The sequence below is a fragment of the Alosa pseudoharengus genome, unplaced genomic scaffold (genome assembly GCF_046254945.1).
Source record: "Alosa pseudoharengus isolate Yale_2024_CS ecotype anadromous, Long Island Sound unplaced genomic scaffold, YU_APseudo_1.1 YU_APseudo_1.1_scf_2, whole genome shotgun sequence".
NCBI lineage: Eukaryota > Metazoa > Chordata > Actinopteri > Clupeiformes > Clupeidae > Alosa > Alosa pseudoharengus.
This window is the reverse complement of record NW_027468663.1, coordinates 43,831,857-43,854,259: the sequence shown is the minus strand read 5'-3', so window position 1 is coordinate 43,854,259 and position 22,403 is coordinate 43,831,857. Positions and strand designations below refer to the sequence as shown.

The 22,403-nt window shown below is 39.9% G+C and overlaps 3 protein-coding genes and 1 non-coding gene across 6 annotated transcripts; 1 reads left to right on the top strand and 3 right to left on the bottom strand.

Moving 5' to 3' along the window:
• The first annotated feature begins 202 nt into the window (after nucleotides 1-202).
• Nucleotides 203-4,613, top strand: LOC143134603 (nucleotide sugar transporter SLC35D2-like). The gene is made up of 13 exons (XM_076295113.1): nucleotides 203-505; nucleotides 721-754; nucleotides 836-922; nucleotides 1,326-1,393; nucleotides 1,748-1,819; nucleotides 1,908-1,976; nucleotides 2,119-2,221; nucleotides 2,507-2,599; nucleotides 2,689-2,756; nucleotides 3,130-3,208; nucleotides 3,296-3,378; nucleotides 3,581-3,639; nucleotides 3,963-4,613. The coding sequence occupies exons 1-13, from the start codon at nucleotides 408-410 to the stop codon at nucleotides 3,971-3,973; spliced, it is 924 nt and encodes a 307-aa protein (XP_076151228.1). The 5' UTR covers nucleotides 203-407; the 3' UTR covers nucleotides 3,974-4,613.
• A 1,477-nt stretch (nucleotides 4,614-6,090) lies between these two features.
• Nucleotides 6,091-12,720, bottom strand: mier1b (mesoderm induction early response 1b, transcriptional regulator). Of its 3 annotated transcripts, none has more exons than XM_076295108.1 (13): nucleotides 12,704-12,720; nucleotides 11,841-11,865; nucleotides 11,614-11,759; nucleotides 11,247-11,441; nucleotides 10,252-10,372; nucleotides 9,588-9,652; nucleotides 9,433-9,505; nucleotides 9,023-9,174; nucleotides 8,679-8,760; nucleotides 8,380-8,474; nucleotides 7,707-7,834; nucleotides 6,860-6,987; nucleotides 6,091-6,504 (listed from the first exon to the last, which is right to left on the bottom strand). In XM_076295108.1, the coding sequence occupies exons 1-13, from the start codon at nucleotides 12,710-12,712 to the stop codon at nucleotides 6,218-6,220; spliced, it is 1,506 nt and encodes a 501-aa protein (XP_076151223.1). In that variant the 5' UTR covers nucleotides 12,713-12,720; the 3' UTR covers nucleotides 6,091-6,217. The 3 variants fall into 3 exon arrangements, with proteins under 3 accessions (XP_076151223.1, XP_076151225.1, XP_076151224.1); XM_076295110.1 differs by having other exon boundaries at nucleotides 7,707-7,753; XM_076295109.1 differs by lacking the exon at nucleotides 12,704-12,720 and adding an exon at nucleotides 12,014-12,571.
• Nucleotides 12,721-13,674: 954 nt separating this feature from the next.
• trnae-cuc (transfer RNA glutamic acid (anticodon CUC)) lies at nucleotides 13,675-13,746 on the bottom strand. The gene has a single exon. It is a non-coding gene; the product is annotated as a tRNA-Glu (tRNA).
• Nucleotides 13,747-14,427: 681 nt separating this feature from the next.
• Nucleotides 14,428-22,139, bottom strand: tmem132a (transmembrane protein 132A). Its single transcript, XM_076293287.1, has 12 exons — nucleotides 21,425-22,139; nucleotides 21,055-21,269; nucleotides 20,584-20,793; nucleotides 19,819-20,327; nucleotides 19,588-19,740; nucleotides 17,167-17,362; nucleotides 16,918-17,061; nucleotides 16,569-16,771; nucleotides 16,081-16,306; nucleotides 15,673-15,864; nucleotides 15,081-15,471; nucleotides 14,428-14,441 (listed from the first exon to the last, which is right to left on the bottom strand). The coding sequence occupies exons 1-12, from the start codon at nucleotides 21,558-21,560 to the stop codon at nucleotides 14,428-14,430; spliced, it is 2,589 nt and encodes an 862-aa protein (XP_076149402.1). The 5' UTR covers nucleotides 21,561-22,139.
• Between the last annotated feature and the right edge of the window lie 264 nt (nucleotides 22,140-22,403).

Here is a 22,403-nt window from a genome sequence, read left to right as displayed (position 1 = left end):
TCACCCTGCACTTGACAGGTCTGCCAGTCTTGTTCTACTCACTTTCCTAGCCTTCCTGAGAAAGCATGGTAAAACCTTTAATGTAAATAGCTTTAGAGGAAGTTCTGTGAATCCTGTCAACTTAGGGGAGAAGAGAAACACTGCCCTTTTGTAAATTAGTGAGTACATTAACCTCAGAACATATAAAAACATGAGTATGGTGCGAGATACAGGGAACACTTCAGATCACGTGAGCGGATACGTCACTCTTAAACCAATCCAGTGACCAGAAGCGAAATCCGTTCTGCGATTACAGAACATGGGAGTCTAAAGTCGAATATTGTTGCGGAAGTTTGGAGCACCGAAGTCAGAACATAGTCAATGTGGCTTTTGCCTTGCATGCTGGGCAGAGAAGAAAAGCCTCCACCATGACGTCTGCTTTTCTAAAACTTTTTGCAGCTGGGTTTTATGGACTTAGCTCGTTCTTTATTGTTGTCGTGAACAAAAGTGTCCTGACGAATTACAGGTAGGCTAAAAACTTAGGCGAAACTTTTGCCCAGACTAAAAATGTATGGCAATATGTCACCAAGATTGTGCAATGCAATGGTGTTTCATGTTGAATTTGATATTAGCGGACTATAAAGCCATCATAAACCTACTTTTGCTGAGTCGTAGAGAAATTTCACTGGGTAGCATTGAAAAAAAAAATGCACGTCTTGACGCAGCAAATGTTTGTTGCAGATTCCCTTCGTCGCTTTGTGTGGGAATTGGACAGGTACGTGATTCAGCAATATTTCCTTTGAGGATAAAACTGCAGGGCCAGGCATTCTAACAGTGATTGATTGTTTTTTCTCAGATGCTGGCCACTGTCATTGTGTTGGGGATGGGAAAAACGTTCAAAGTGATAACTTTCCCTGACTTTGATAAAAGCATACCACGCAAGGTGAGTGAGACACCTTCATTCATTGCAAGTAAACAAAAAGGTGTGGCCCTATTACAGTCTTAACAGCCTATACTGTCCATTATGTCATGGCATCATTGCTCTCCACTATTGCTCTGAAGTCATCACATGTGATTTTATGTGTAATTTGTCTGTGCTTGTGGCTTCTGGGTCACATGAATACATTTGTATTCTGACATGAGTCACAGAATATCAGCATCCAGCCCATAGAGATCAAATCTTGTCACACATAGCCTGAACAAAAATGTTATTAGATTTTTTTGCAAGAGTAGTAGATTTCCATAGATCAGTTGCAAGTATAATCGTTATTTTACTGCAAGAGCAAAATGTGACGCTTGTGCCAATAACACTATCATGTTTTTCAAACAAATCATTCTTCATGCAGACATTTCCTCTACCACTTCTTTATGTCGGTAATCAAATATCAGGACTGTTTGGGACAAAACAACTGAAGTAAGACATCACACTACACTGCACACAAGTAGGCCTACCCCAAACAGTTTATGGTCGGAATGAATGTAACTTCTTGGAATCATTGTCTAATGCATTACGTGTGTATCAACACACCGTTATTGCAATATATGGTGTTAGATACAGTATTTACTATTTAGTGCTTTTATTAAGGACAAATAGGCCTACATCATACAGTGCAGTCAGATTAAAGTGCAAGCTGTTAACAGGTGGGTGTAATCTTTGAAACACTACTTTCATTGCATGGTCAGCATTACCAAAGTGGAGAAAGACCTTTTGTTCATTTGAAATTAAGTACTACTTGGTTATCATGTAGCCTATTTTTTTGTCTCCAAGTCTCCCAATGTTCACAGTGCTCAGAAGATTCTCAATTCTGTTTACAATGCTGGCAGAGGGGATTCTGCTAAAGTATGTTTTCATTCCATTTTTTACCTGAAATATCAAAACCAAAAATAAACTATATAAACTAACAATGAACTTATCTTTATGTTTTCAGAAAGACATTTTCTCAGGCTATTCAGCTTACAGTACTTGCCATGATTTTTGGAGCTTTAGTTGCTGCAAGGTAGGCTCTCCATCTGTGAAAAGAAATGAATCATTAGCCACAGAGAAACGTGTATGAACTATTTTGATGGTTCAGTAGAAGGGGATGTGGAGTGGGTAAATGAGTGGAATATCTCTGTTTTGACATGGTCTGTGTGTTGCAGCTCTGATTTGGCCTTTGACCTGCAAGGCTACATATTCATATCAGTCAACAATGTATTGACTGCGGCCAATGGGGCATATATGAAGCAAAAGCTTGACTCCGAGGTTAGTGGTTGTTTTCACCTTATGAGCACACAACTACAGTACTTGACGTGTTTGTTTTGGCTCTGAAAAAATAAAATAAAAAATAAAATAAATATATACGAATTGTATACACAGAATTACATTGTTATAGTAGACATAAGCACTTTTTTTAAAACAAAAAACATGATGCATAATGCAATAAGATTATGACCTTTGGTTTTTTGTGAAAAGATGACAATGTGATGTTTAGATGGTTTCTAATGATACACACAAATGTTTCAGTCCATCTTGTAAATGTTCTCTCAGGAACTGGGCAAGTATGGGCTACTATACTACAACGCACTGTTCATGCTCATTCCCACTACTGCTTTTGCGTTTTTTACTGGGGACATGCAAAAGGTAAAGCTGTTTGAATATGCATCATTTTACTTTTTTTGGTGTGTCACGTGTATAGTATACTTTTATATCTGTTTTCAACATTTTTTCAGGCGCTGGATTATGATGGCTGGTCAGATTTTCTCTTCATTACTCAGTTTATACTGTCATCTGTTATGGGGTAAACATATTTTTTTCTGCTGGGACATTGTTGTCAGAATTTACTGTATTGATATTCATTGAATTCTAATCACCTAATCACCTCATATTGTGAAACATGGACGGTAGGAACACAAAAAGTGCCATTTGACTTTAGCCAGTCCTGTTCCCTACACTTCTTTTACTTAGTAGAAAACATGACTAACAGTTAAACATTGGCTTTGTGCCACAGACCATTTCTCCTATCAAAAAACCACACCCAATGGTATCTAGAAAGTTAGGTCAAAGGCCAAATATTTTACTGTAGTGAAAAAAATATTGTGTTTTTTTTTGTCAACAGTGTGCAGTTGATTTATTCTTTTGTAACCTACAAAATTATTTTTTAATGTTTGCAGGTTTGTTTTAATGTATTCCATTGTGCTCTGCACTCAATACAATTCTGCACTGACAACCACTATTGTGGGTTGCATCAAAGTAAGTAGCATGTACAGTATTTAGACTAAAGTTAAACTTTGAGAACTTTAATAGCATGTCTAAAATATCACTGTTCACTTTCTACAGAATATTTTGGTTACCTACATGGGGATGTTCTTTGGCGGAGATTACATCTTTAACTGGGTTAACTTCATTGGATTAAATATTAGGTAAAGATAATTTCAGTGACTGCTTTTTTACAAGTGATGCATCACAGTGGACATTGTTAGTCTTAATGACACCTGTATACCTTTGGTGAACATTATTATTTAGCCCATCAAATTGAGTCAAGATAAACAGCTTAATATGCTTAAAAATGCAATTAAGTGTATGCGTTCTCCAACGTTAATGTATTGATACTTCATTCAACAGTATTGCTGGCAGTTTAGTGTACTCGTACATCACCTTCACAAAGGAACAAAACCAGAAAAGTAAGTATCCCCCCCAAACATTTACACTCAGACAGTCTTGTTCAATTAGCACTAGTCACTAGAAACACAAGAGATGATGAAGACTGCACATCAGTCACTGTGGCAATTACGTTGACAATGTATTCTTTGTAGTTTGATACTGAACATTTCACAACATCTAATTAATATATACATAGTAGTCACCAAATGTGTCTCTACTCTAAGTATTACATGTAATGATACCATTTGTGCTTTTGTGTAGACTTGTGTTAACATTTTTCAAATGCATTTTTATTAGCTCTGCTCAAAATACTATATAATATAAATATATTTTCCCCCCTCAGAAAAATCTTAAGATTTTTAAAAAAGCTGGAATAACTTTGAAGAGTGTCCACCAACCACCACCATATAGAGCAACAACATCAAGGAAACTGCTGAGGCATTTATGTTTTACAGCTAATTCACAGATGTGTTCATAACTTTGAAGTGTTATTTTGGAAACACTTGGATACCTCACATTTTAAACACTTTTTTTATCCTGAACATTGAAATTATTTTAATTTTGTGTGTATGTAGGCATATTTGAACCTAAACATGGATCAAATTGTTCAATTTCACATTGAAAACAGAAGTGTTATTTATAGTTATCGGGCTCTTTAGATGTGCTGTTGTCCAAATAAAGTCCGGGAAGCATTTTGCACCGTGAAGTTGCATAAATGGTTTACCGTTTACTGACAATGCACACAATCAATCAACTGTGCTCTCTTAAATTTAATAGTAAACAATTGTGCTCTCTTGAATTAAATAGTGACCCAATCTAAAGTAACTAAGTCACTTAACAACCAACAAATGCAGTAACAGTCAGTAATCTGGAATGCCAAATTCTCTTAAAGGATACAGACCATAATACAAGTCTGGCAGTATCAACATCTGTAATGTATCTAGGATTCGTTTTCATACAATTTCTTGTATGAAGTGATAAAATATCACAAGTATCTCACAAGACTGTTATCTGGTGGTTAACCATATTTCTTACTGGTCCATTATATTCACTTTAACCACTCATGCCATTCTAACTGACCTTCCTGAAAAAACATTTTTATTAATATGATAAATGGTAAAATCCAAGAAAAAAAATACAGTACATTACTGATGTCAACATGGAGAAATTAAATGTAACTTGGACATTTACAGCAGAGAAAACAAGAGGAAAGCAGAGCTGGCTGTACAACAAATTATTTTTTAGGTTTCAGCATTAGAATCTGAACATTTTGTTTAAAAATGTGTTTAGTTTCTTGTTCAACTCTCACAGATGTCATTTCATTCAGCAGTATTGCTGACAGTTCCAGTGCTCCTACATCAGCTTCACAACGGACCAAGAACAACAACAAAGCAAGTCATGCATGAAGTAGTATTCACACAACACGCTTTGAAGACACAAGTTAAAATTCCAGCATTAAATCAGTACGAGTAATGTTCATCTTTACATCAGGTCTATCTATCCTTAATTTGGTCAACATTGTAACTGCAAGAAAAGCTCAGACCAGTAAGGCCCACGAGGCATAGACCACTGCAATACAGTAATTTGCAGCAGGGAAATGTCCAACATTCAGCCGTCTGTTTCACTGAGGAAATAGCTCATAAGTTAAGATCCAGTCGAATATGTCCTTTCTTAATGATGTGTTTTGTGGGCATTTCAACAAAAGACAATGAACGAAGACAGATTTACAGTGTGGCTATCAAAAAAACCCAAAAAAGATCTGTACAAGTTAAGAAATCTATACAAACTTTACATGTCAAGTACATGTTATACATGCTTTTCTAACACAAAGAAACAAGTGTTTCTTGTTGTGAAAAAGCCAGAGAAAGCTAGGAATATTAAAAAATAGAGCTAGTGTGCTAACTATCGTGTTTTGATAAAGAGACATCACTGATGTCAAATACTGCCTAACAAACCTTAGGGATATCCCTGCTGGCTTATTTAAAAACAAAATGGGTTGCAGGGCTAAGACTCCAAGTTATTTTTTATAAACTACCGTAAATGTGTTCAATAACATGATCTCACCCATTTCATTCCGAATATGAACACAAAAAGAATAAAAGTGCATCTTCATGTGCCTGAACTCTCCACAGTTAAACCTCAGTAGCAGAGTCAAGTTAACCCTACAAATGTCACTCCCACTCCCCCTCCCTAGTTAAAATGGCTTTGACAGCAAGTGAACCACTTAATATACTTTTATAGAAAATATATATTATATATATATATAATATTTATATATAGTTATAAAAATACTACAGACAATCTTCCATACAAACAGAGAAAAAATGTTTCCTTCCATCCTGTATGGACAGCCCCTGGAAGATAGGGTCTGGATGATATAAACAAACGGGAGTGATGTGAGCTGCCCTCTGTCCTCTCCACTCCTTTGCTTTGCGTTTGGGTGGTGTGCGTGTGTGTGTGTGTGGGGGTGGGGGGTGGGGGGTGGAGGGGGTTAGAGTTGGAGGGCCACTGTGCTGGGTACAATCAGAGTGCTGCCTATCATCTTGGCTCTGAATTTGGTCTGGGATTTGGTGCATGTGTGTGTGTGTGTGTGCTACTTCAGTCCTCCTTTGCCCGGGAGGCCTCCAGCTCGGCCAGAGGTTCGCCGTCAGTCCGGCACTTCTTGGCTAGTGGCTCATACACCTGGCAGTCATTCTGGAGCCCCACCGCCCCGTTGCCATTGGAGCTGGGCATCTCAGCGGGGTCGCAGCCGTTGGAGTCCTGGGCCGACGACGTGTGCATGTGGTCAGGGCCATTGGACTGGACTGGACCCTCACTCTTGACCTCACTCCCAACACACAGGAACTGCGCAGACGGGTACATCCCAGCTCCAATGCTGCTCACGCCTAACAAACATCAGCAGAAGCAAATGCAGTAAGCACTTGGAGCCATTAGACCATCGCAGGTAATGAATGTAACAACTTGTATTATGTTACTAAAGTAACATCTTGTATTGTTACAAGTTAAAACTTGTAATGTAACAACGCCATGCCCTTTGGCCAAAGGATATGTTTGTCAAGGTCAGTGCATGGAGGAGAGGGAGAAATCTCCATTCATTCAACTTTCCCAGTGTTGTGTAGTTAGACAATTTTTCCAATGATCAATTAGGTCAAAATCAAACTAAGTAGAGATTCTCGGACAGTCGATAAGTGCAGGCCCGGGTGTGGGGGCTTCTGGGAAACGGCTGGGGTCTGTCCTCACCGTTGTGGTTGAGCCCGTCGTCCCGCTCTGATTGGCTGGTGCTGCTGCTGGAGGCGGTGGGGGGCGGCGAGGCGGCCCTGCTGGAGGAGGCGCTCTCAGTCTCGTCCAGCAGACGGTCCATGTAATCCCTGCAGCACAGCGGCCACAGCAGGTCAACACTCACACCCAACATACAGTAGCCAGCCCTGACCACTGACACAGCTCAGCCAAAAGAGTGACCTTCGATGTAATCACTTTTCTCATTGCGACGGCACAAATCTGCAAGACCAATTCTATCTCTGAGGTTTTAATAATTAATAAATAAGTTAATACTATTTCAGCTACTAAATGGCAATGGTTAAAGGACAATTCCGGCGCAAAATGAACCTAGGGGTTAATAACACATTCGTACCGGGTTCGAAAACAGTCACGTGACAGTTCAGCTCGTGTTGCTCCAGTCCAACGTCGTACAACGTGAGCTGAATCATCACGTGACTGTTTTCCCAAGATGGTGCCAGCCTGTATACGTGAACGGTACTGTTTCTAAACTATCTTTTTAATAAACTGTCTGTACACTTACAAAGTTCTCAATGCTTCGGTTTACATGTAGGGCCCCTCATTATGCTACCGTGGAAGTGTGATGCAATTTTGAGCCTTGTTAGTGGTATAGAAATAGCGATTTCTTTTTACTTTGCGTGTGCCCCGACTAGCGCTAAACGCTTATTAGCGGTTTGTGGTAAAACTGGTCACGTTCGATTAGCATGAAAACATATCCCAGAGAATGGACGAACTCTGTATACATGTGTTATTAACCCCCAGGTTAATTTTGCGCCGGAATTGTAACTGGGTAGGGGTTGTGGTCACTTACGTCACTCCAGGGTGAAGATTGTATTTCCTCTTGCCAAGTCGAGTTTGCTGTGCAAAGAAATCGTACCGCTCAGACTTCTTCCACATGTAGTAAAAAGCCACACATTCACCTACGGACCTTGTTCTCACCTGCAAACCCAATGCAGCATGAACAAAAAAATGGCATGGCTATTAAAATCTATTCAATCAATTTTCAGAGGGAACGAGTAACACAAACAGATAAAATCTTAAGGCTCTAATGACACACAATGAGCAATGCAATGTGTTAATACCAACCCGCACAAACTAATGCTAATATAATGAACTGGGCAAAATATTTTGCTGATTTAATACCATGCAAACACTGGTGGTTCAGCACACAGACACGGAGGTTCTCAGCACATCTATTCGTTTCAAGTAAAACTTCTAAAAATCATAGACGACAAACTCTTATTTAAAGTCAACCTGCGTCATGTCTCTGTAGATGCAAAAAAAATGCTACAAATTACTCTACCTATTTAACCTACCTTGCGCCGTTCAACATATAATCAATAAAGTAGCAAATACTGGTATCACCGCCTGTTCTCGTTGCATGGTTCCACAGCACAGTAGCCATACGTAGTGTGCGTTGCGGATTTAAATTAGTGCCCTACAATCTCATTTAATCAATTTATGATTTAAAACACACTTCTCACCTTGTTGGCCTGTATTAAATGAAAATCTTTCCCATAGGCTTTCAAGCCCTGTTCAAAGTTTCTACACTCTTCCTCTGTCCAGACAGACAACTCTTCTGTAAAAAGATACATCAAACCACACTCAGGAATACATACACATCTGAACATAAACCGAAATCTAGCAATCATTTCTGTTCAATTATCTTAAAGGTGGTATGTTTGCCTTGCTGTCCACTGTGCAAATAGGAGTGAAGGTCTGTTACCTTAAAACCTACTAGAAATTACCAAGCTCATTGGTCCTCTGTTGCATCAGATCTCACCTCTTGCAGCTTTCACATTAAACCTTAATCTTCTAAGGGCTTCATCAGGGTCAAAATCACACTTCACCAACTCATACAGGGCCTGGAGGCAAAGAAGCGACACACATCACTACCTTCATCTGAAACATTTCCAGAGTAGATTTCTGTCCTGTATGGATTGCTCAAATGACTGTAGCATGTGCCTTATCCCCTCTGGACTTACAAGATGCAATTTTAGCCTTAGGCACAGTTTCATTTTCTATTTTACTACAAAAAATAAATAATAATAAAAAAGTAATTTAGTCACTAGACAATAAAGTCCTAAATTGAATCTAATATTACCAACTCTGTTTAACGTGTTTTACCTGCTCATTATCTTTGATATGTGTTCCTTCTGGGATGGCATCTACTCCCCTCTCCTCTCCTGTTCGTCTTGAAGCCTCGGATAAAAACTCCACAACCTTGTTTTCCGGAAGAAATTCAGGGTTCCACAGTAGCTGATCATCATTTTCATACACTGCCAAAAAAACATACACATACAAATATTTTAAGTACGGAGGATTTTTTTATAAATATCTTGGTGCAAACACCAAGTTTAAAATACTACTACCTAAAAGTTATAAACAGACTGGAACATGTCTTGGAAAGCAGAAGTTCTCATCCTTCTGTATTAACAACAAACACAATGAAGAATCCATTTCATGTATCCAGTATGTTGCCCTTTTAGTATTATCTTCATGTGTGAAAACAAGACAACACGGAGCATAGATCTCACCTTTTTCATTATCTTTATATTTACACAGTCCTGACGGAGTTTCAGCTTGATACATGGAGCCAACCATGATTTCCTATCAAGACAAACAAACAACAGTTACATTTTATAACAATAGTAAAAAAAAAAAAATTGTTAAAACAACAAACAACATATACCTTCTTCCAGTCCTCAGAAGGAATATAATCTTCATCATCTTCCGATTCTTCTTCAACTTCATTATCTAGGTAAAAAGAAGGAACAGCTGGTTGAAACAATCTCTTCAACAGCCACACAGTTCTTCAGATGTGGCAGCCCATATGTGACATTAAGCCTGAGCAATTAATCAAATTAATCGTTAATCCAAGGATTCTGAAAACAATATCATCATAATGATCATTTTGCTGCATTCCATTTTGCTACAATGCTCTTGTTTGTCTCGAGTTGTAAATCCAGTGCATCCTTTTGCTTTACATCGGTAACTGTTGTACACGGTTTTTTATTTATTTTTTTCAATCAAATAATAATTCAATTACATTTAATCTATTGTATGTTTAAGTTCAGAAAATGTATGATTATTCCAGATAAGTCCATGCTTGAGTATTCATGTTAAATTAATTTGATTTCAATACTGACCAAAATTAACATGGTTGTGATTTTTGCCATAATCGAGCAGCCCTAAAAGTGGGAGGACATTTGTCAGTTGTCCCCTGGCCAAGTTGCAGTTATGCTTTTTACATTTCACAAGTTATGTGTGATTATTGAACAGATAACATTGCTGAACTATTTTTAGGGAGTTTCAAACAAGTACAAAGCAACTATTATAGTACAATATTCACATACTTTCAAAGAACTTCTGAGGGCGAATGAGTTCTGCAGTCCCGTGAGATTTGATAGAATGAGTGCAGACATCAGTGGAGGGTCCGTACTCCTCAATTTGATCTGCAGACATGGTCCTTTCCTCCTAAATGCATACAAAATCATTTATTTAAAGTATATTTTGGGGCCTTGTGCCATCAATGGTAAAGGACAGTCAAGAGTGACGGGAAGCGAATGGGAGAGAGACCGAGAAGTAGGGTGGGATCAGGAAAGGACACAAATGTCACATGCTCATGGGTGAATCTCCCCACCTTTGTTATGCATGTATGCATTGCTAATACTTCTCTTTCAGACATACAGTGGCTTGCAAAAGTATTTGAACCCCCTGGAAAATCATCAGTTGCCCCGTTTACATGGACACTTTTAATCTGATTACAAACTGAGTAACGGCTCGATCGGAATAAAAATGCCTCATGTAAACACCTCAACCGATGGGATTCAGCCCAATCCGATTTCCAATCTGATCTTGAGAGGTGGTGTACTCCGTTCTGATAATCTGATCGATTGTAAAATCCACCCATGTAAACAGGTACTCCAATTGTTGGAATACATTTCTTTTTTTCTGCGCAGGTGTTGGTAATAATGCAGAGCGACGTAAACAAATGAGTTTCCATGGCGGCAATACAACTAGGAACTTCTTAATGATTAAATGTGTGTTCCATGTAACCGCAGATTAAACGCCAATCGGTTTATTTTGCGTTCATGTAAACGGTTCGTTTTTATATTTAATCAGATTCATTTCAATCTGATTGGAAAAAAAAACATCCATGTAAACGCGGCTAATGTTTTCTTGTTTGCCTAATCTGTGTTTTTATAAGCACATATTTATCATCTCTAAAGGTTAAATTAGAAGCCTGTTAAAATAAAAAATAAAAAACATTTCACATATTTTACATGTATTTACAAAAAGCATAAATACTAGTGTGGCCATGGTGAATTGAAAGCGTTTGGAAGCTGACCTTATTTCTTTTCGGTTCTGCAGCACCTCTACTGCTCTCATCATTAACAATATCTTCTACTTCATCGTCATCTTCGTCTTCAGCATCTTCCTCATCCTCCTCCTCATCTTCTTCTTCTTCATCCTCTTCTTCCAGGGAGACAGCATTCCCATAGCCATAGAGATTTAAGAGCTCTTGAATGGGCATTTCTCCCTCCTATTCAAAACAAGGACCACTGGTATGTTTACACTGCCACTAATAATAACAATCATAAGCACCACCCTGACAAAACCCCAAGAACACATAGAAATTCTTGCGCTACTGTGTATACAGTGGTAATGAGTACTCTTAACAGTCTAGTGTCCGATGTCTGCTGTGTGCAACGCACCCTGGCCAGGTCCTCTATCTCATTGCTAAAGTTGGTCTCTCCCTCCCGCATCTCCTCCTCCTCAAGTGTCCGTTCATCGTCGTAATCATGGACTAACATATCAGGTGAAGGATCGAAATCTATGTTGTCCGATCCGGTCGAGACTCCTAAAAATGTTAACACGTATTGAAAAGGACACCATAATATCGATGCGACTGGTTCAATTAATTTACCATCATATTATTTACCTGGACTTGAATCCCCACAGGAGGGCTTGGGGGGGAAGAAAAGAAAACATATTAGAGACCTGCATGTGATTATCAACCAAGAAAGTCCTGGCTGTTATGTAACAATTATGAATATAATTTATTGGACAATAAGTGTATTTGTGCGGCTTTTGTTCTTTCCATCTTTGCCCAACCTGGACGAAGGTAACACTCAAAAAAGCGCGCCCTGTAACGTAATAAGCCGAGCAGGTAACGTTAACCTTTGCAAAGTTAACTTATTTAAGCAAAAAAAAAAAAAAAAAGGAAACCCACTGGAATTGAATAAGCACTGTTTGAACAACACGTCTACCACTTATAAGCCACATATTCTTTGATGAACTTGTTTGGACAAGGGCTTTGCTGCTCATGTTAGCTCGCTAGCTGGTTACGTTAATTAAGTTAAGTTAGCCAACATCTCTTGCTGGCTGCCTTTATCTAGCTGGCTAATATGGCAACAGTCTTTCAATAATGTGAGCACGAATTCTATCTACATTGATATGTCTCAAATGTAAGGAAAAATAAGCGCACATAAAAGAGGCCACTCATTTGCCTAAGAACAACCGTAACATGCATTCGCTCGTCCCCACAAAGCTACGCAACTAGCAGTCTATAATATTAACTCCTGATATCAAACGTAGGAAACGTTAGCAGGCTATGCAAGCTATCCTGGCAGGGATTAGCCAATAAGTTTTTCAGAATATAAAGCTAAAACAACTTCAAATATTTTGGCCACACAGCGATGCGACTCCTTACGTTTTACTAAGCATTTCCTCATTTAATATACATATAATGGGGGAAAATAAAATAACTTATATTAGAGAGCATCTTTAAAATTCTCATCTTACCTCCGCCATATTTGCGATTTTAAAGGGTCACGTTCGGTCACGTTGAGAGGGTCAGTCGTATTTCCCGGATGAACATTCTCCTCCCCATCTACCTCTATGCTCCACCCACTCTGAAACCTTTTACTTTTACTAGTCTATTTAATAAGTCTCTGCTTTTACTGTCCCACACCTTCTGTATGTAGTACGCTTATGAAAATATGGTATTCATTGAATATAATGTATTCGTAAATTCTACAAATCTTAAGCGACATTATGAAATTAATATAAAATGTAATTATTCCCAGTTAATCACGTTTTTATTTGCACGGAGTAAGAACAGCTGAAAAATAATGAGGACGAGGAATGTATTATTATTGGTCAATCAGTTTGCTTGCTCGCTCACATATGAATGGTTTATTTTATGACATTATACCACATGATTTATTTATCATGACATTACATTTTACCTTAGTTTAATCTATTTACAACCTGTTTAATCTAAAACGTCAATTTTTAGGGTCTCATCAGATGCATTAAAAAAATATTCATAAAACGAAAATATTTAGCAGAGGATGGTTTCGATCCATCGACCTCTGGGTTATGGGCCCAGCACGCTTCCGCTGCGCCACTCTGCTGTAATTGCTGGCCAAGCAGAGCGGTACTTTATAGATCGCTTATGTAGGTTTATGTATTGCGTGTTTTTGTTACCGATTCTTCACAAGTCCAGCAAACGCCAACTTCTCTCATAACAGTGCTGAGCAAAGAAAAGTATTATACTATGAACCGAAAAGGTTGGTCACAACACTAACACAAGCACCTTACTGCTAATAATCACTTCCTGTGATATTCTCCTATCCTCTGTGGTATTATTGTATACTCCAGTAGCCGCTGTTAGAAAGATGCTTTTCTGTGCTTGGTATAAACTTACTACAAACTGTGAGCTACGGGTATGAGCAGCTTGAAATAACGCTATCTTCCTCTCAAAAACGTCATTCCCTGACCGGGAATCGAACCCGGGCCGCGGCGGTGAGAGCGCCGAATCCTAACCACTAGACCACCAGGGACGCACATGTATATATGGAACATGTAGATAGATAAACAACTGCAGAATAAATATAACAGAAAAGATAATAAATATTTATTTCCAAAATAAAATGCAGACAATATACCTCAATAACACAGTTCAGTCACCACGCTTCCACATCTTTGCAAAGTCAAATCATGAGGCTGTTTGAACAGGTTTGGTAGTCGGATAACATAACTTTAACGTTACATTAACATGATCAAAGTCTTACAAACTTTCATGAATGCAGTAATTGGAAACAACTCAAAAACAATTTATAAACGTTTGCTGACCTCTGAATTATTAGTGGTGTGTTAGCCAATTAATTTACCGCTCATTATAGACATATAGCCTAGGCCAGTCGTCTCTGGCCAGTCAAACAGTTAGTGAAATGAAATGGCACATTCATGTCCAGAGACATAACGTAGCCTAGGCCTACTTTTCCTCGAGCATCACCGCTTAGATAGATAGATAGATAGATAGATAGATAGATAGATAGATACTTTATTGATCCCCAGGGCCTTCCAAGCCGCCCAACCACTGAAAACATTCTGCAGTAGCCTAACAAGCCAGGTTTTCTGTACATGAATAATAAAATGCACCTAATCAGGTAACCTGGCAGCCTGTTTTTCCATTAGGCTTACTCAGTGGGAGAACATGATGCCAGACAAACGAGAAACATCTACTTCCTCTCACCTGCAATATGTTGAGGCATGTGACATTGGTTGCCTGTATTGGCCATACAATGTACATTGGTGTTTGGCTGTTTTGCTTGTGTGCTAGATAGATAGGCTACATGTTTAATCTTGATATGTTTTAATTAATCTGTTTAATGTTTATCTACAATTCATTTATTCATTCAATCTCTCGACTTTATGTCTGTGTGTATTGTATGTATTTTATCTCCCTTACAAAACTTCACTTTTGTTTTCAGTCTTGCTACCTGCTCATCTAGTTTAGACTCTTCTTTTTCTTCACCTTCATCCTGTCCCACCTCTATCCCTCCCTGTACTCCCTGTGGTACTTGACCCTCTTTTACCCTCTGCTTCCTCTTCTTCCTCTCTCGAAGAGCGCAGGGCAGACAGTTGGCCAGGAAGAGAAGAGCAAAAAGACAGATGAGAGAGAGCACTGCTCCTAACCCCACTTCCAGATCCCTATCTCCCACAGCCTGCTCTCTCCCTCTTCCCATTCCAGGAGAGAAATAAACGGCACTCTCTTGATTGTTTGGGGTCAAAACTGCCCGTTCTAAATCATTCCTGGTTATTAGACCATCACCAGTGTTGGCAGTATAATCACTGGTAATGTTTCCTATGATAACTTTGTCACCAAAGTTACTGTAAAAGTCTTTTTCAGATTCCAACAGCATGTCAGACACATCAAACATGTCAGAGTTGGAGTCGCCCCCTATTGGCCAAACTTCTGAGTCCAGGTTCACTCTTATCCAACCAGAACCTTTGGCCAGTCTTCTGGTTCCTCCCCCATCTCTCACCACATTGGCTTCAATATCGTTAGACACTGGCTCACAGGTGGAAACGAGGAGTTCTGCTTTGACCAGAGGCCCACCCCCCTCGCCTTGGGCCAAGATGCGCTGCACAGGCTCCGGTGTCACAGCAACTACAGATTCGGCCAACGAGGAAAGACGTAAGGAGTGCGGAACACTGGTGAATGCTGAAACCAGTATGGCAGTGTCATCATTAAACTGGAGCCAAACACTAGCAGACGCCTCCTGAGAAACAGAGTAGTGTGGAAGAAGAGGGGTTTAAATGCCACGGCCAAAGAGTAAACATACTAGTAAGCATACTAGTAGTTTCCCGTACGTGGATTAAGCTTAGTCCAAGACTACAAACTTCTCTTAGTCTAGGAGTAGGCCTAATCCATGTCCAAGAAACTGTTAAAGGCATCACGTCAGATCAGTATCTCCACATACCTGTCCATAGTTGTAGAGAATATTGTGTGCTGTTACAGCAGCGGTAACAACAGACTGGTGAGCAGGGTTACTATTGATGACCAAGCCCAGTCCACCAACCAGCTGCACTGAAAGATCACCTGGGGTCACTGTTTCAGATGAGACCACCACTTCAGCACTGCCAAGCACACCATCCCACTGGCTTGAAATCACCTGAGGTTGATTATGTGAAAGAGGAAAGAGGGAAAACATAAAAAAATAAAGAAATAAGGTATGGGCACAGAAAATGCAAGGCACTTATGCAAGGTAAGCCTACATATCCAGGTGTGCAAGTCACATATCCATTCCATTGAACATTCATTCGTCCTAAGTCCTAACTATAAAGGCAGCATCTCCAAAGTGCTTGGCTTGCCTCTTTTGTATACTAACATGTAGTGTAGTTATTCCAGGCTCCAAGCCAACCAGATATCCCTGCTTGTTGAGTGTTGCAACCCGTGGATTTCCCACACGCAGCCAGTCCCGAACAAGCTCTGTCACATCCACAAACCAGTCAGGTGATCCTAGCATGTAGGTTGGCTGACCCTTCTTGGTAGAGGAATGAGCACTAAACTGTGCCAGGACCTGTACAGTGGATCTCTGAAAAACTGGAGTACACCTGAAAGAAATAGGCACAGGGGTGGTTAACTAGAGTTTATAAACAACAAATAGCTACTATCTTTTCAGTCATAGAGAATATGTTACAAAAACGGAATGAAAATTCAAACCAAGATATGTATAAACTTCCCCATATTTTGTGATAGTAGGAGTGATGGGTATAGTTTACACTACAGCAACATGAATCCTGTGCATGGCATTATGGTAATTACTCTTCCTTCCAGCAGAGGGCAGAGCGACGCTATGAACTGTAGGGAGCCTACCTGCCCTGGTTGAAGAAGCTCCAGCCATCGATGGCACTGAGGACATAGTCTGAGAGAGAGATACGTAGGGGGACCACAGGGGCCCAAACTGACAGACAGACTGAGCCTCTGAGCCTACCCAGGAAGAACTCCACCTCTACACACGTGCTGCCCACTCCTGATTCACTCCCATCAACAAAGAGGGTGGAGCAGTCGCTTGATACCTATCATTTGGGAGCGGTATGCAAATGAGACACCCAACAATGTACAGCACAAAGATACGACACATTTCTTCTGGGAATATAATAAGAATGTTGACACATGAACTTTGACAGTTTTTGATGATCCTTTCCATGAGCCATCCTGTTACCTTGACGATGTCCTCGTTAGCAGATTGACACCTTACTGCAGAAGTAACATCAGATACCTTTCCATCATCCCCAACAGCCAACACAATTACAGGAAGGGTCACTGGCTGGCTGGTTAAAATTGCTGTATTTATGATTGTACTGCTCTGTTGAAGAAGAACAGAAAGTAAAAGAATCTCAAACACTTTGACGGCTCAAACTCTGTGTATTCCACTGGACTCCAAAGTTCAAAGTCTGTTACAGGTGCTTACCTCTGTGATGGGAGCAATGCCCACAATATCTCTGTCAGTGAAAGACAGGAAACTCGTCACTGCCCCATGTGGGGATACATTGGTATTACGACTTGAGTACTCCGTCCACCAAACAGTGGTCACGGTCATGGCCACGCCAAAGCTCCTCTTCAAGCCATCAACCAAGAGACAAGCAACCTCCAGCAGGTCGGTTTGACTGAGGGGGCAGTGGGGTCAGACAGTGAGACAGTTTGAATGTCATTGATATTATTCTGAGAGTGCTTAATACAGTTATTCTAGAACTACACTTTACAACAGAAATGACTTTCAAGAAATGTTTAAAAACTCATCTGTTCACCTTGCTCTTAATTGCTTTTCTTACACCGTTATGGTTTGTATATGTATAGGTTTTGTTAGAATATAGAACATATCTGGTTATCGCATTGGACAAAAGCGTTAAATATAATAATCAATATAAGAATAAGCCCCATAATGCTTGGATTGTGCAGATGTTGCAGTCATGGGTTATTCCATGTCAAATCACCCAGAGGCTCACAGGTCACCCTGTCAGAAAAATGTAAATTTGAAAATTAAAAATTAAATTGAAAAAGACAAATCTGTATCAACAGTTTTTTGAAAGCCTTTTAAGTTTTAAGTCATTTTAAGCATGACCGACAAGCCTATTGCCCAACTTCAAACATTTATGCCACCTTTGATATGACACCCACAGCTTTGAAACTCAATGACTTGAACTAACCTTTTCTGTATAGAATTAAAAAAAATGTAATCAGATCAAATGTATCTGATGTAATTAATCTCTTGCCCTGAAATTGGCCATAATTTCTAAAAAAAAAATAAAAAAACGACTTCTCATTCAAATAGTAAACTATGCTAGAAAACCCCCTCATATTTTTCCCAAGTCATATATAGATTAACACTAGAAGCGCCAAGAATTTCAAAACTACTAGAACTGCCGAAACGGTCATTTTGACCCATACATTTTAAACTCGATATTCAACTAGTAGGATTTTTCATTGAAAAAAAATATTTTTTACAAAATCAGTTAAAAGCAATAAAAACGGCCACTTGCGGCAGTGCTAGGCCATGTAGTAACTTTAGTCATTACTATATTACTGGAGTGTCAGAATATTTTTTGAAATGTGCTTGAATAGAAAATTACCTATTTTCATCTCTTCATTTCACCATCTGGACAGTTAACAGGATTGTTTTAATTTTTACTGTTTATCCTTGTGTATACGAAGATGATCTGGAGTTGATGATAATTTTAAAATATTAAATAGGCGTACTTGAAATTCTATCAGCGTCACAAAGTGGAATACAGTGTGCAAACACAATTTATTTGCTGACATATTCTCAAAATATTGTCAAATATGCACCTATATGCAACATTCAGATAATTTACATTTATGTAAAAAGAATGACAAAACATTTTATATATAATTTTAAATAAGCACCAGGCCTGCACTGCACTTACTGCACAGAGCCTGAAGGGGGCACAGGGAGTCACAACACTGGCAAATGAGAAATAATTGCTTTCATCAAACAAATATTTAAACAATCATTCAACTGAAATATAGGCTAAATAATCTGAATGTGTATATGACATTATATTATTTAGGCAAACAAATAACCCCACTTGTTCACAGTGTCTTCGTGCCACTTATCGAAGACATTTCATATTTTGAAGGGGGGGGGGGGGGCATCATGTTACCAAAGAACCTCAGCAACAACTTCAAATTTCAGGTTAGGTCAGGTTAGGTTATCCTTTGAATAAGAATACTGGTGACATTCTGATATGATGACTCTCCACATGGTCAAATGAGGAGATGAAAACAGGCATTTTTCCAAAAAAGCATTCTGACGCTTCTGTATAGTAGTTTTGACAACTGCATATACCTGGATTTAGCTGAATGAGGAGCACTGAAAAGGGGAGGTTTTTTTTTTCTTTTTTTCAGAGCCTTGTAAAAGGGAAAGTACATACAATACATCTGATCTGATTATACATATATACTACATACAATTATTACAACTTTACAGTTGCCTTAAAGCTAGTGACGTCTGCATGTCACATCAGATGATGAGGTTGGAAATTGGACAAAAAAGCTTCTTCACCAAAATGCTTAAAGTCACGTAAAATGGCCGCAGTTAATTTAAAAACTATTTTAGTAATATTGATATTGATACTATTTTATCAGTGATATTGACATACTATTTCAAATCTCTCCACAAGTTTGGCATAAGAGCACCTCTGTTTTTTTTCTTCAGATTTTTCTAAAAGGATGACCTGTGAACTGGAGCGTTTCCAACATAAAGCATGTTGCAATATTATCCTAAGTATTACCTCAATTTAGATTGAACTGAAAAACAGACTGAAAAACAAAATATGCAGATCAGTGTAGTGCAGTTTACCCATAGGCCTACCTTAGATAAGCAGACTGAGTTCCCACTTTGTGACAAATTATTGAGACGGTATCATGCTTGGAGCCTGTGGTTCTCTCTAAAACCACACTCCAGAGGTCAGAGTTCATGGATGGCTGTTCCATCACGGACACCAATCCTTTCTTCACCTTCAGCCTGCAGCAATACAGTCAGAAATCACGACTCCGACACAGTCACCACAGCATCAGACTTCACCTAAACTAATCCACTCACCTAATAGTTACGGAGTCTCCCGTGAAATTTGACCTCAAGTTGACAAAGATCCTAGCTGGCTGACCGGTGCGAACTGGACCTCGACAAAAGCGAACGACAACATTGTAATCCAGCCTCAGCTCCTCCTCGCCCTGCCCGTCCGAACACACCACTGTCCCTCTGGCCGTATCCCGATCGTTCTCCCTATGGGGAACAGCCACAGCCCCCACATAGTAGAGCCTCTGCTGCAGCGGCTCGGTATCGTCCTCGGCGCATCCCAGGGGAGGCGTCTTGAAGTCGGAGACAGCGCCGGACGAGGAATAATAGAGTTGTATGCGATCCGAGGCAGGGGCAGAGTTGTCCCGGAGTGCGCTGGGCACGTTTTGGCGCCGTCGCGCACGGTTTCGTTGTCGGTGCCTGTGCCGGTATCTCGCTCTGGGATTCTGGCCCGGGTTGGTATGTGGTGACTGATCCAGCTCAAACCAGTCCTTGGGTAAGGTGAGGGAAACTACGCAGAGGCCAAGTGGGGACTGTCAGAGATAAGTGAGACGAAAGACGATGATTTTCATTCAGTGACACTGCACTACCACAGCAGGGTAATAGGCTAGTAAAAATAGTTAGCTAGTGAAAATAGTTGGCTAATAAAAATAAAACTCTTGTGCTAGACCCACTCACACTGTAGGTTATATTTATGCTTTAGCGTTAATATGGCATCAGGACAACAATAATACGTAGTCCAAACTGTCTCTGAGTAAGTGTTCCAACTGTGCAAGACAGTGACATTACCTGGGTTATACAGGTTGCTTTTTGTTCCTCTGTCTCTTTGAACGCATGGAGAGTAATGCAGGTTCCCTTGCTAACATCTCCCCTCATGTGAAATAGCACTCTCACTTCAGACCTCTTTCCTTTCTCCCCTTCTTTGGCCTTCATGACAGTTTTTGTGAGAAGAGATGCTGAGAGAGGAGGGGAAAGTGGAAGGACAGGTGTGGAGACCAGCTTAAAAGCAAAAACACAAAACCAGAGATTCAGCAAGTGGAACAGTTGGGACAAAAATCCAGATTAGGAGATGAGCTGTTGTGAAAGTGGTATCTTTAATACATCAAAATATAAAATGTTTAACAAATGTTTTTGGACTGAATCTAAGTTTAGATTTCAAATGATATTACATAGCTGTTAACATGGTTCATCATACTTTATCTGATTTAGAAAACAAAGAAAGGCACCCTTCCTGATTCAGCTGAACCTGTCTGACTGTACCTGTGTGACAGAGTAAGGCCCAAAGGAAGCCCGGACTCCTGCCTTAGAGCTGGTCCCCGGAGGAGGCATGAGAAGCAGGGGCTGGCTGTAAGAGAAGGGGCTGGAGTTGGAGAAGATCACCCCCAGATCAGCCTGCGAGAGGGAGAGGGCGCTCCACGGAGGGGGCACGCTGATCTGCGCAGGCAGAGAGACTGGTGGGGGCAGCTGTGCACCAGCTTCAGAGAGGTGGAGGAGACACCAAGTAAGTATGGAAAGAGCGTTAGGTTTCTGAACTTTCTTGTGTGTTTGTGTGTGTGTGTGTGTGTGTTGGGTGGGGGCAGTGGAAGCAACACAGTCATTAATATACATTGTTTTCAGAGAACTCACTCACCAAGGGCAAAACAGGAGCAGAAGAGTATTGCCATAGTGACCCCTCTTTCACAGGGGGAACTGGGGCAGTCAGCCACACTCATCCCTGCATCTGTGCAGAGGAACACATGCATGGGCTCACACACCCTGTCACACATCAATATGCACAATTGTGTTGTAGGCCAACACAATTTGCACCTTAATGTTGCACAAAATGTGCAGTTGCAATGTTGGTCATTTCCTGTGCTGTCTGGCAATGCAGTGCAGCTTAAGTGAAAAAATCTAATCTGCAAATTTAAATAAAAGAAAATAGAGAATCCTTATCCTTTTGTCGGACACCTGTTGTATGTTACAATACAAAAAACGTATTAATTTAAAATAGAAGTCTATGAATAATACACTTTCCTGCACCTTTTTACACTCTTTAAAATAGCGACACATTAACTTACCTTATATGGAGCGGTCCTCTCTACTTTAGTTGGCGGGATGCTTTAGTGGCCTGTGAGATATTCACTGTCATTGTGCTCTCCAAACATATTCCTTTTACACGAAACAGATCTAGCTGAGATGAAAATAAAAAACTTTTTTCCCCTCTGTCACAATTGGTCAGAGATATTTTTTGTTCACATTAAGGTCGTGTGGTACAAGAACTGCCATAATTGTTAGTCCTTTTCCTTTGCTTTAAAACATTTTGTTCCCTGAGAATGTGCTCGGTAGGATTTGTCAGTATCACTGTTTGCCTGCTCCAGCTCACTCTTGCTTTGCTCTCTGTTTTTTACCCCCCCCCCCCCTTTGCTTTCCCTCTGTGCTAGATTCACACAATACGGATTTATTCATTTAAACAGCAAATAATCCCTATTCTTCCCTGTCCCTCCCCCTCTTTTTCCATCTTTCTTCTCTCTCTGTCTCTCTTTTTCACACTCTCTTTCTCTCTCACCCTTTCTCGATAAACTCCTCACATTAAAGGAGGACTGAATCATTCCCAGACTGATTAATCACCT